Source organism: Crocodylus porosus, unplaced genomic scaffold (genome assembly GCF_001723895.1).
Source record: "Crocodylus porosus isolate Cpor-Errol unplaced genomic scaffold, CroPor_comp1, whole genome shotgun sequence".
In the NCBI taxonomy this organism is placed as follows: Eukaryota; Metazoa; Chordata; order Crocodylia; family Crocodylidae; genus Crocodylus; species Crocodylus porosus.
In genome coordinates, this window is record NW_017728916.1 from 4,907,818 (window position 1) to 4,921,121 (window position 13,304).

The 13,304-nt window shown below is 47.0% G+C and overlaps 2 protein-coding genes across 3 annotated transcripts; one reads left to right on the forward strand and one right to left on the reverse strand.

Annotated features, from left to right (window-relative positions):
- Positions 1-6: 6 nt before the first annotated feature.
- ERCC6L (ERCC excision repair 6 like, spindle assembly checkpoint helicase) lies at positions 7-3,919 on the forward strand (the record flags this gene model as incomplete). Its single annotated transcript, XM_019536151.1, has 1 exon — positions 7-3,919. A coding segment is annotated over one exon (3,777 nt), but the record flags the coding sequence as incomplete, so codon positions are not given.
- A 2,542-nt stretch (positions 3,920-6,461) lies between these two features.
- Positions 6,462-11,561, reverse strand: PIN4 (peptidylprolyl cis/trans isomerase, NIMA-interacting 4). 2 transcript variants are annotated; one of them, XM_019536286.1, is made up of 4 exons: positions 11,392-11,561; positions 11,270-11,344; positions 10,330-10,395; positions 6,462-8,345 (listed from the first exon to the last, which is right to left on the reverse strand). In XM_019536286.1, the coding sequence occupies exons 1-4, from the start codon at positions 11,428-11,430 to the stop codon at positions 8,187-8,189; spliced, it is 339 nt and encodes a 112-aa protein (XP_019391831.1). In that variant the 5' UTR covers positions 11,431-11,561; the 3' UTR covers positions 6,462-8,186. The 2 variants fall into 2 exon arrangements, with proteins under 2 accessions (XP_019391831.1, XP_019391830.1); XM_019536285.1 differs by having other exon boundaries at positions 10,276-10,395; positions 11,392-11,540.
- Between the last annotated feature and the right edge of the window lie 1,743 nt (positions 11,562-13,304).

Consider the following 13,304-nt stretch of genomic DNA (forward strand, 5'->3'; position numbering starts at 1 on the left):
CGCGCCGCGACGGCCCTGCTGAGACCGTGTGTGTGCGGCAGGTTGGTGAGTCGAGCCAAGGAGGCGGCGCGCGGCGGGAACCTGGAGGCCTCCCTGAAGCTCTTCAGCTGCGCCCACGAGCTGCACCCCAGCGACAGGCTGCGGGCCCGGATACAGAGGCTGGAGGAGGCGCTGGCAGAGCTGGCGCTGGCCCCCGCACAGGAACCAGAGGAGGAGGAGCGGTTTGTGGATGTGTGCGGCAGCGGCCTCCTGCTGTTTGGGGAGCTGCACGACAAGCTGTTTGTGCACCAGCGCCAGGGTGTGGCCTTCCTCTACCGCCTGTACCGTGAGGGCCGGCAGGGGGGTATCCTGGCTGACGACATGGGCCTGGGCAAAACCATGCAGATCATTGCTTTCCTTTCTGGTATGTTTGACTCTGAGCTCATCCAGTTCGTGCTGCTGGTGGTGCCCACCACCCTGATCAGCAGCTGGCTGAAGGAGTTTGCCAGGTGGACTCCAGGGATGAGGGTGAAAGAGTTTCACGGAATCAGCAAGACAGAGCGGATGAGAAACTTGGAGAGAATCCGGAGAAAGACGGGTGTCCTCATCACCACCTATATGATGCTGATTAACAACTGGCAGCAGCTGTGTACTGCTGACAACAGCCTGGTCTGGGACTATGTGATTCTTGATGAAGCACATAAGATTAAGACCCCATCTACTAAAACCACAAAATGTGTTCACCTTATTCCTGCGAAAAATCGCATCCTCCTCACAGGGACGCCAGTGCAAAATAATCTGCGTGAGATGTGGTCCCTCTTTGACTTTGCATGTCAGGGCTCTCTCCTAGGAACAGTAAAGACCTTTAAAATGGAATATGAGAATCCTATCACAAGAGCAAGGGAGAAAGATGCGACGCCGGGAGAAAGAGCTCTTGGACTTAAAATATCTGAAAATCTAATGTCCCTTATAAAACCATATTTTCTCCGGAGGACTAAAGAAGAGATACAGAAGAAGCACGAGTCTGACCAACAAGAAATCCATTTTCCTGAACAGAAAAGTGAGAACGTAGCTCCTGTAATGCCCTCTCTCTCCAGGAAAAATGACTTCGTTGTATGGGTGTATTTGGCACCAGTGCAGGAAGAAATATATAGGAACTTTCTCTCTTTGGATCAACTGAAGGAACTATTATTGACAACCCGGTCACCCTTATCTGAGCTGACAGTGTTAAAGAAGCTATGTGATCATCCTAGGCTATTGCCTGCACGAGCATGTACTCAGCTTGGGTTAGGAGACCATTATTCTGAGCAGGATGATGAGAATGAAGAAGGCATATTTTCAGGAGGTAATAAAATTAATCATGTTTCCACTGAGGCTCTGATCCAAGAGTCTGGGAAATTGGTGTTCCTCATAGGGCTCTTGGAAAGACTGCGAAAGGAGGGGCACAAAACACTGGTATTTTCCCAATCAAGAAAAATGCTGGATATCATAGAGTGTATTTTAACTCAAAAGCGTTTCAAGATCATGCGCCTTGATGGGACAGTATCCCATGCAGCAGAACGGGAGAAGAGGATTAGCATGTTTCAAAGTAATAAAGACTATTCTGTTTTTTTACTTACCACCCAAGTAGGTGGTGTTGGCATAACCTTAACAGCAGCAAACAGAGTGGTGATCTTTGATCCCAGTTGGAATCCAGCTACAGATGCCCAAGCTGTGGACAGAGTTTACAGGATTGGACAAAAGGAAAATGTAGTAATCTACAGGTTGATTACTTGCAGCACTGTAGAAGAGAAAATATATAGGCGGCAAGTTTTCAAGGACTCTTTAATAAGACAAACTACTGGTGACACAAAGAACCCTTTTAGATATTTCACTAAACAGGAGTTAAGGGAACTTTTTACATTGGAAAATACCAGAATCTCTGCAACACAGGTTCAGCTACAGTCCTTGCATGCCAATCAGAGAAAGAGTGACTTGAATCTGGATGAACATATTGCTTATCTGTACTCCCTAGAAATATTTGGTATTTCGGATCATGACTTGATGTATACACAAGAGACAGCTCATGAAGACCACGCTGAGAATCAAGAAGCTTATCAGTATATTCAGGAAAGAGTACAAAAAGCTCAAGAGCTGGTCCAGTCAGAATCTCAGCTCAAAGACCGAATAGGGAGACTTGACACCAATATTGAAAACGCATGGTCAAGACTACCAGAACTTTCTTCCAAACCACGAAAAAATTCACCAGAGTTGAACAACAAAAATTGCTTCATACCACCACCAGTATTAGTTGACCCTCCAGATCATATTGATCTTACAGAAGATGAAGCTGCTAATAACTCTCGAAGGACAAGTTTGGCTACTGAAGACTTGAGTGAAGATAAACTGGCACAGGAGGTATCTAGTATAGTTATTAATGAGGTGCTTACTAGCAGTAACGTAGTGGAACAATCATGTGTGCAAGAATCATCTGAACAAAAATCTGATCCAAGTTTTGTATCGTATCTTGCTGACAAAGAAAGTGCTAGTTTTAAATCAAGAGAATGTTTTTCTACTTCATTTACAAACTTAGACTGCTTAAATGATGTTCAAATGACATCTTCATTACACTCACAGCAGTCATTACATGAATCGGTCTTTGACTGTAAAAAAGAGAGAGAGAGAGAAAAATCTCTCGATCTTCTTGCTGACAGGAGTGAAACTTCTAAGCTAGTTCTTAGTGTGGCATCTGATAGTTTTTTGGTTGCCAGTGCAGAACCCCCTAATAGACTCCAGCAATCTCATGTAAGTGAAATCAGTTTGCAGGGTATGTCTGTTGCATCTTTCCAGAATCAGGTTGACTTTAATCTTGTTCTGGAAGAGTCTGAACATGGACAGCAAGATGCTTCAGGAGAAGTGCCAGACAACACAGAAAATACAGGCTCTCAATACGAAGTAAAAAGCAGTCACAATTTTGTAACAAATTTTCAAGAAAAAGAATGTTATAATGGGACTTCCTATAATATAACTGAAGACAATCTGAATTATTCTCTGGGGGGTGAAGCTTCTGTAGAAAGTGATAATAGCATTGCTATTGTCAAGAAGAAGCATGCTAGGAGGCTGTCTTCTGAGAGTGAGGATGAAAATAATTCAATTGAAATACTGGATGAAAATATGCCTCCAAACACATACTTTCCCATAAACAACTCTTTATATTCCTCTCAAGTAATCAGTGCATCTACTCCTAAACTTGGGGTATCTTTAGCAGATGCTCTTTTCTCCCCAAGAATTACTGGTAGTGGGAACAAGTCTACAGCTTCTAAAGGATCCCTTCTTAACATGGTGCTGGATCAGGTGGAAGATGTTGAAGAAACTATGGGAAGTAGCGATGATGCAGAGGATTCTGATGAAAAAGAAGGGTATGTGTTGGAAGAAGCTGAAGAGCACAGCACGCAGTCTTTGGAAATGGAAGATGAACCTGCAGGGGAAACGCTCAATACAGAGGATAGCATTGACTATTTGGATGATAGAGAGGAAGAATCACAAGAGGAATCTACAGATGACCCTGAACTTCTGTCTGGTGAGCAATTGGACTGTTTCTCACATGGAAGTGCATCCCAGAAAGAGAAGATTCAGAGTAAACTGAATGTCCTTTCTGCCTCAGACAATTATGATACCCTAGTAGAATGTGGAAAGAAACTAAAAGAAGATGGAAAACTACAGGATGCACTGAACTGTTTTCTGCAAGCTCTTGACATAAAAAAAGGAGATCTTGAAATCATGCTCACTACTTTAAATCTGTATAAACAGCTCTCACAGAAATGAGCTTTTAACTGTTCCTTTTAACTAATTAGTTCTTGAAACAAGCTCTTAAAGTCTGAGTGTATATCCATTCTGCAACTTTATTTTCAAATTGTTCCAATTCCTTTCCACCATTATCTAATTGGCTCCCTTTCCAACTTTTTTTTTCCTTCCCAGACACTTAAACAGCTATTTAAAATGAAAGGTAGCTGGTGATAGTTGAGTCTTCAAAAGACTGTTTAAAGGGGGAGGGAATGACATTCTCTCCCTTCCTGTGTAAATATGCTGAAAAATAAACTAACTTGAATCTCTGGGCTTCAGGCTCTTGTCTTCAAGCTTTTGCTTGGGCATCTTATTTTCCGTTCATTTGGGCTCAAGGGGACTTCTTAGTCACGGGGAAAATGGTGCTGGAAATATGTGGCAGCTGTTCTGTTGTTAGCCTATACACTTGCACTCATTTCAGAGCCCTTGAACTAGCATATTAAGTAATCCATCCTTCTTATATCTAGATTCCTTTGTGGCTTTGCTTAAGCATGGTAGCTAGTCCCAAGGTTAGAATTCACTTTTTTTTTTTTTTTTCTGTTTTTTTGCACTGGTCCTGGAAGCACTGCAATACCAGGTCAATGCATGGAGTGGATGGAGCACGCTCCGGTTCCACCACCCAATACCAAAAAGAATCTGCTCAATATAGACCTCCTATGGAGGACATATCAGAGACAATTACCCTGGGAAAACCACCTGATTGATCATTAGAATTCACATGATCAATTAGATGCCCAAACTTCTGGGTCTGAATGGAATTCATAACACCTAGTGTGGTGGAGGGGTGAAGAGGCAGCCAAGAGAACTGCTTAGGGAGAGGGATGCTGAATTCCTGGATCTGGTTACCTGCTGCCCATGAGTTGAACCACCAATGTGAAACTGGGGTTCATAGTCTCAATCCCCCTCCTGCATTTCAGTGCCTAAACTATTCCTTTGGATGGGGATGATTTGTTCACTTTTCTAAAACTGTGACTAGAGAATGAAGTGGTGCTGCCTACATAGCTTCATATAATGCCTAACACTTTAAGAGTGGTTGTCCAGGAAATGGCAGGCTTGAGCTCAAGGTCATCTAGAGCCTGATGAGGTTCTAATTTGCCTCCCTCTCATCATCTCCAAGGAGAGTGCTCATCCATACAACCAGCTGGAATGAGAGCACTTCTCTCTCCAGTTAAAACTGAGCTACAATGCAAAAAAAGGAATGGTAGAGTGAGCCTGTCACCCACTGAGGGAGAGTATTTCCTGCCTGGGGATAGAGGGGGTTTGTTGTTCTAGTCCAACATTTATGCATTTTATGTAGTGAGGCTAATGCAAATTGGATTAGTTATGCTGGGAGCAGGGACTAAAGTGGCCAGGATTGTAGGCTAGGGTCAGATTTCTTCTCACTTCCTCTCTCTGGCCCCATGGATTTTGCCTGCTTTTCTACACTGTGGCCCAGGTTCACTAGGAGGGATGGTGAGTGCTCTCAAACCCAGTCTAGCTGATTAGTGCAGTGGTTTTTTATATTCATTTGTGGGCTCCTAAATTTCAAATGGAGATGCAGACCACTTTGAATTGTAAGTATGGGTATTCACTTTTTTATTTTTAACTGTAGTCATTTCACAGATCCATTGCACAGAGTCTACAGACCACAGGTTGAAAATCATTGCTATGATGCTGCGTTGGTCAGGCCACTCTGTTGTGAAATGGGAATTGTGGATTTGACCCCCCTGCCCCTCCTTAGCTGAGTCCAGGCTTTCCATTTTGTGGGCAAGTATTCTAACTACAGTGCAATTAAAAGATGCCACCGTCTCATCCTCTGGCTGTATTTCTGAGTGGAAGTAGTTGTGCTTTACGTTGAATCGATATAGTTGGTGTGCTAAGTGTGTTCTGGATCAGGCCTGTCAGGGATACATAGCTCTTCCAAGTAGCTGTCTGAAAGATACCCATTGAGCCAGTCTGCCTATTTTGAAGCACACAACAAAGTCTCTTGAATACTGCCTGATAAGATATCATGCCATGGCTTTTCATGCATCAGATGGATCTCTCAGAATGCAGACTACTCTCTCCCTTGCTTCCAGCTCACAATGTTGAGAGCAATGCTGATAATATACTTGGCTCATTGTTCCCCTGAGGAGGTTTGGGATAGAGAACCAAAATGGCTGCAAACTTTCACTTATTTTGCCACTTGTAATCTGGAAAGACTGTGTCTATTCCATTTGACATTTCATGTTTAAATACCCAAGTTTTCTATTTATTTGAAAAGAAAGCCAGTTAACTAAACTCTCTTCTATTTGTCTTGCTTGAGCTCAGCGTCTCTTTTGACCAATAAAGTATCTAAAACTTAAACTGAGCAAGGGAAGGCATACAGAAATAAATGCTAGTTTAGAGTCAAAGACAGAAAGTGCATAAAAAAAAAAAAAAGTTGTTGCTACCATCTTCTCTTGCATATAATACACACATCTTGTTTTGGGGAAGGCAGACCAAAAAAACCTATTTTTCCAAAGTTACGGCTGCGTAGAGCAAGGACGGAACCTAACTTTCAGCTTAATCAACCTCCCATTCCTGCTTAACCAAAAGCTGATAATGCTAGCTACTGCTGAAAACGTCTCCATGAGTGGATCTACAATTTTGAAAAGAGCAGAAAAAACAGCCTGCAAGCCTATGAAATAAGAGAGCGAGCAGGAATAGCTGCAAGACAATAAAATTGCCTGAAGGAAGGTTAGCTTGATTAGTGCAACATCAAGACCATTAAAAAAGGGAGAGGTGATTGTTATTCACATCACAGTTCCTAAAAGGAAGCCATTAAATCATCTGACTCCCTGAATAGAAATGCCATGTCTGCTGCATACAGGAATCAAAATGGTGTGCTTCTATTCTTGTCAAAAAAAATCAGTTCCCCCACTTAAACCACTCCAATTGGGGTGAGGGAGGTTTGGGTGGAAAGGTTTATGCGGTATAAAAGGGCTGCATTACTCAGGGAGGCCAAGATCATGTGTTACATCCAATTTTAATTTAAAATGGAAGCTTTGTGAGGCAAGCTTGAGTACAGGCACAGCTAAGGATTGACTGTAATGGGGAAAGGAGCTAGTCATTGTTAGAGCAGAGAGCCCAGCTGGGTGTAAAGCTTGCCTTACAACAAACTGCAGCTCTCAATAACTGCTGCCTGTTCTGTGTAGGCAGCTACAATGGGCCTCACATACATCCCATTCCTCTGAGTGCTGAGGCCTTTCCTCGGAATTCATAAGACTCTGCCATTTGGTACCTAGCTTTTATTGATGTTTTGAATGTTTAGATGTGGTTTCCAAAGGTATTGCCTAACTGACCAGTTGCTACCGAGCTGAATGAAAGGCATCATGATTGCTGTTTCCAGGCATCCTCAGTCAGAGGCTAAGATAAACCTGCAAACGCTTATACCTGAGGTGTTACAACTCCTGTTAACACAAGTCATTAGACAGCCAATTGGAACACCTTTATGTCATGTGTATAAGGACCAATGCTTTTAGCTTCACCAGTTTTACCCAGCTCCCTTACTAGAACACTTTCCAAGAAAACCTTGCTGTTTGTTTGCTGGCAGCTACTCCCAACTGGCAAGAGAACCTGCAACAGCTTCAGCAATGGCATAGGCTCCTTAGAAACCAGCACCTGTACCTCTTAACTCACTATGTAACCTTCTGTTATTTTATGGAGAAGAGAGTAGGAGCTGCAGAAAGGCTCCTTTTTAACTCCCTCCATATGCAAGGAGGTGTTATTGGCATGTTCTGCCATTTAACATCTCCCCTCAGAAGAAATATCTCATAATGAATATCCCATGTGCTGTTCAATGCAGATGAAAGTCCCTTTGTTTCAAAGTCAATGCAACTGTGTTTTTCTCCATCTCTGTTTAATTAGCTTAGCTGGGATGGTTTAGACAGGAATAAGTCTGCCCTGAACAGAGGGTTAGACTATATGAAGTCCTGAGGTCCCTTCCATTCCAGCACTATTTTCTGTTATTAACTATTCTTCTAAAATAATTTTGTTCTAGACTGATTGTGTTGCACTTTGGGAGCCCAATAACTTGCAGGAAATTGGAACTTCTGGTCCTCTGCACCCAAATGGACCTGATCCTTTTCTGCCTTCCCACAGGGCAGGAATCTCATGTCTATCACATGACTAAGCAGAGTTCAACAATTAGGTAAAGACCTTCACCTGACTTTTATCTAGGATGTGCTGTTGGGCCCTATCCCTGCTAACACTATGACCTGTCATTTGAGGTGAAACTGTAAAAAAGTAGTTTAAATAGACTCTCCCACCGTGTGTAAATATATATGTTGCCTGTTCCCAAGGCTGGGCAAGACTAATTCACCTGGAAAGTTCCTGTTAAGTGTCTAAACCAGTAGGTTTCAGAACTGTTTAGTGCTTTGCAGGATTTATTTTCTCCCTTCAACCATGATGATATGGTATCCAAATTTTGTTTTGACAGGAGGGTCTGTGTACATAGGTTTGTCCATACTGCTGACTGGCAAGGCAAATGCTGCTTCCTGAAAAGGCCCCACCATGGAGCCTCTTGTCATCCAACCCAAGTCTCCCTAAAAGAGGGAATCAAGATGTCAAAGTTAGAGAATCTAATTTCAAAACCTACCAACAGAGCTGCAGTGTAGTCAGCAGGTATCCTCCTCCCCCTCCACTTCCTCAAACAGGCCCTTCTGTGTTTGCAACTTCAAACTCAGCTGCTGTTCATCACTGCAGCAAAGTGAATGAAATATGGGGATGATGTGCTGGGGCAGGTGTGGCCAACCTGTGGCATGTGTGCCACAAGTGGTATGGGCAGCCTTTGTGCAGGACATAGCAGACCAGAGAGGGAGCAAGGAACATGGCAGCAGAGGAACAGAAAGTGGGGTAACAAATCAGATGGGGAAAAGGCACTTGGGGGTGGGGCTTAGTTTAGCTTGGATTAGCCTGCCAAAAAGGTTGGCCCCCCACTATGCTAGGGAAACTATCTTACCCTATTTTTCATATTAAGAAAGAACTGGGTGTAAATCAATTATCACCTTCCCTTCCCCTCTAACAGTACACAACTGCTCCTTTGAAAGCAACTGTCCTCTTGCAATGGAGATTGTTAGTTCCAGAGCAGTTACGCATCATTTGAATGCACAATGGACCTTTCCAAGGGCTCTTAAGGAATACTTCCCTCCCAACAGCAACAGGTCTGCTACACCAAGCTCTCCCAAAACACAGCCCCAATATTAATGGCAAAGTTCTTAACTTTTTTAGACTAAAGGCTACCTCTGTAACTGTTCTGCATTTAATGGCACCCCATTTCAAAAAAGAAATGTATTTATTACAGTGTGTAAATGCTTGCATACATATATCTGGCATCCATTATGTCAGCTGTAGACAGAGCCATGGAGAGAGACAGCCCCTGCCCTAACACACTGCAAGAACAGAAGGCAGCAGGTACCTCCTTCACCAGACCTGTCTGGGGGCTCAAGATTTAGCCTTGAGGGTACCATGGGATTCTTAAGTGATGGGAAGATGGCACAGGCAAGGTGAAGGCTGCTTTGGCAGCAAGCAAGGAAATGGGGTTCATGTGGCCTCAGCCAGTGCTTGCTGCTCTGGAGGTGTCCAAACTCTGTTTCCCAATGGTCCTTGCCTACCAGGCAGCCCACAGCACCCTGGGAAAAGGTTGGAGCCCAGCCCCCAGTCTGGAGCAGCACCATTTTCCCCAGTTGAGCTCAGAAGCTTTATGCCTTTCTTTTCAAGCCCTCCACAACATCCAAGCTTCTTGATGCCTCCTCAGCTGCTGATGTGCCCAGTATTACTTTTACAGTATGCTGACTTTCCAGAGACCTCACTAGTAGGGCTTGTGCCCTGGGACAGTTTCTCAAACCTAGTGTGCATCTAACTCCCCCCCGTGGGTCCCCCTCTACCAGCTGTGGTTCAGTTGGCCCCATCGTGTTCTCCTCTGCCCTGTTTTATGCCTTTCTTTTCAAGCCCTCCACAACATCCAAGCTGCTTGCTGCCTCCTCAGCTCCTGATGTACCCAGTATTACTTTTACAGTCCCTACTACAGCTATTGCTTACCCTTGCTACAGATTCCCTTAGACAACAGCAGTGGTTAGTGAGCTGCATGGAGCAAACAGAAGGTAGAAGGTGAGGCACAAGAGTATCTACCAGGTTTGGGAAATGCTGGCCCTGGGCACAAGTAGCCAGAGGGAACCTGGGAGGCACCTCCACTTACTCAGCACCTGGGGCTTGTGCCCTCCTATTCCTCCCAGGTATGCCACTGGGACCTTCAGGCAGGCTGGGCTTCACTAACATGCCCTCCTTCTTCCACAGCTGTTTCCCAGTGCAGCCCTGCACAGCATTTCATGCAAACAGATTCCCACAGCACTCCCGCCTGACTGTAGTGGTACAGCACCCGTGAAAAGGTCTCACAGCACCCTGACTGAGAACCCCTGCACTAAACCTTGCTGTCTATTATTAGGCAGGCAACCTAAGAGTGCTTTCAATATATACCCCTTGTCTGGCTTTATCTTCACTGAATTGTGAAGCTACATCACTGAAACGTGCTCCAGACTTCAGCTTCTCCATGGCACCCATAATTTTGCTGTGCTTTTCACACAGAATGTGCCTGACCTAAAATACAAAAACAAGAGGAAAATTACTTGGGGGGGGGGATATATAAAGTCTCATTTCCTTATGCTCCTTTTATGGGATTTGAAAGCTGCTGCCATCATAAAGGCTTGCAGCTTCTGTTGCCATCCCACAGAACAGCCAATGCAGAGCAAAGCAATGGTCTCTTCTCCACATTCTGCTCTGGCTGCCACAGCCTGGCTGATTCTGCCTCTGGCAGGGGGTTGGACTAAATGACCTCTGAAAGTCCTTTCCAGTCTGATTTGTCTAGAAGTCTATAAATAACCCATCATCCCTTCAGGTAACAAGTTTAACAGCACATCTCAAAAACACATGCTGTGGTTAGCAGCTGTACTTGAGATTTACCATAAGCCCTCAGTACTAGACTCATGATACCGCCACTGTTCCCTCAGGCATAAGTCCTGCAGACAGGCTGTTTATCAGCTCCCCTCTGAGGTTACTGTTGCACTGTGTGGCTGCAGCTGCATCTGAATGATCACTTTGCCAAGCAATGCAAATGAATGCTAAGGAAGCAGTGAACACCGCCGGTCCAGGCCATTCCTTCTCAGCCCACGCAACTCAGTGACCCTGGTGCACAGCTGTGCCACAGGCCCTGCCCCTCTGCAGCGGTACCTCATGCAGTGTGGGGTCGAGCCCGCAGGAATCGCTGTGAAGCCAAGCTGGGCGGGGGAGTTGATCTTGGCGAGGCATCGCCGGGCTGCCAGGAGGGCCGCCTCCCCCGCGCAGGCCGCCGGGGCCTTTGCGGGAGGGAGCGGGATAGGCTTGGAGCTCTGCCGCCAAGGCCCAAGGAGCCTGGGCCGGCCCGAGACGCGGGGGTCCCAGCACCGCCAGATGCGCCGCCTGCCCCAGGACTCACCTTCACGGTGCTGCCGCCGCCCTTCGGACCCTGCGTCTTAGGCTCCGCGCCGCCGCCGCCGCCACAGGCGCCTCCTGCTGAGACACCACCCGAGCGGGAGCGTGAGCAGGCGGCCCGCCCCACTCGCCCCCTTTGCTGCCGCCTTTCCCCTTTGGGGGCATCTTCGGAGCCAGCGGCCACTTCCTCCAGACGTCACTGCGCCGCGGCGGACCCGCTCAAGCCCCCGCCGCGCACCAGCAGCGGGACCAGACTGCCCGTCTCGCGCCTGACGGGCCGGGGCGGCCGCGGCCTGTCAGGCAGCGTTTGGACACCTCACCACACCTAGGCTCACGCACAGGCCCGCCTGCCTGAGCCTTCAGTCGCGGCTCTGCAGGCGCCTGCGGCGCCCCCGCCTGGGGGGTTGGTGCTGGGCGGGGTGCTCCGCGCCCGCCCTCGTGCGAGAGAGGTAGAGCTGCTTTGGCGGGTGGAGCATCTCCGCCGGGCCCAGCCCGTCACATCACGTCACGTCAGGCGCCCGCGCCGCTCGCTCGCTGCTGCACAGAGCAGCTCACGTGCCACCTTGGCGCAGGCCTGCAGAGCGGGGCCTAAGCAGGGCGGCCTGCAGCGTTGACGCATGCGCGGGTCCAGCGCCGCTGCTCCCGGGCCTGCAAGCAAGGGTCAGAGCAGCCTGTCCCCAATCCAGCTGTGCAGTGGAAAGGGACTTGGCCTAGGTCGACCTGGCCCTGCAGTGAGACAGGGAGAAGGGGCTGTGGCCCAGCCCTGATGATCTGGCCCTGTGGGTGGAGGAGTATGGTCCAGCTCCAATCCTTGGGAATTTGGCAGCAGGGAGGGGTGACAGTACTAGCTGACACTTCTCCTGCCAAATTTCCCCACCTGTGGGGAGTCCCATGGGCTGGATGCCAAGCCTCCACAGGCCACCTTTGGCTCACAGGCTGGAGGTTGAGCATGCAGCTTCCCCCTCAAGTTAGATTAGGCATGTTACATTTAGGTCATTACTAATAGCACTTAAAATGCAAGCATCTGCACGTTAAAGCTTGTTAACTGGTGTGTCCTCTGAGCATCTCGAGGTTATGCTACCTTAAGGTGAGGATAAACTTGTAGCCATGCTACCTAGCTCATGTTAGGTTATCTTCTGTCTGCTTCACAAAGATAAACTGTGAAAGAAATTACAAAAAGGCAAGCAAGCCAAACAGCATCTCCACAGGATTGCAGATGTTGTCCCCTCCCCAGCCTTCACTGATTCCGCAGACAGCTGGAGGCTGATGCAAGAGAGGCCAGTAATGAATCACCACGGTTAACATCTGTGCTGTCCCCTCAGGCTTTCAGCCCCTAACTGTTAACAGTTGTGAATGTGTCAGAATTTGTGTAGGCTGCAGCTTGAGCAGGACAGACAGGAGGGTTTCTGGAGCTCTACTAATGGTACCGGGGTGCAGGGTGCAAACATCCAGTCTTCAGTCCTAGGTCTGAGATGGGGCCACACAGGATGATTTTCAGAGAGCAGTTGAGGGCAAGCTTCAGGAGAGCTTGCAGGGGTGTGTCCAGGTACTGGGGCTGGCAAATAATGAACTGTCATTGGAGCAGTCAGGAGCTGAGGAGACAGTCCACATGGGACACATGAACTTGTCATTCTATGGGCCAAAAGGGCTAAGCAGAGCTTTCACCCTGTTTCCTGGGGCAGCATACTGGAACCTTCTCAGGGGAGACCTCATACAGCCTTGTTCTGACATGGAAAGGCCTCCCCTTTCTGGCTGCAGTGCCCCTGGAACTCACTGGGCCTGTCCAGGAAGCAAGGCTGTGGGGCAGAGCTGTTTTCTCTAGTCTTGGAAAAGCATCCTTCAGAAATGTCTTCCAGTCCCAGACCCTGTTTCCTATGCCCAAACCTTCCTACTGTTATCCCAGCCATGCCACATTGAGCACAGTCCCAACCTTCCCTACTGTCTTTCAGCTGGTTGTTAGAAATATTATTAAAAATGCATTATCAATAGCAGATTTAGGAAAAAAAAAAAAAAACACAGCTGCTACCGCTCCTTGTCTC

Excerpts from the sequence above, each read along its gene's own strand:
- PIN4 (XM_019536285.1), bottom strand. The coding sequence starts at position 11,430 with ATGCCCCCAAAGGGGAAAGGCGGCAGCAAAGGGGGCGAG. Across the intron at positions 11,345-11,391 it reads GCGGCAGCAAAGGGGGCGAG|GGAGGCGCCTGTGGCGGCGG; the intron begins TGGGGCGGGCCG and ends GGTGTCTCAGCA. Across the intron at positions 10,396-11,269 it reads GCGGCGGCAGCACCGTGAAG|GTCAGGCACATTCTGTGTGA; the intron begins GTGAGTCCTGGG and ends TTTGTATTTTAG.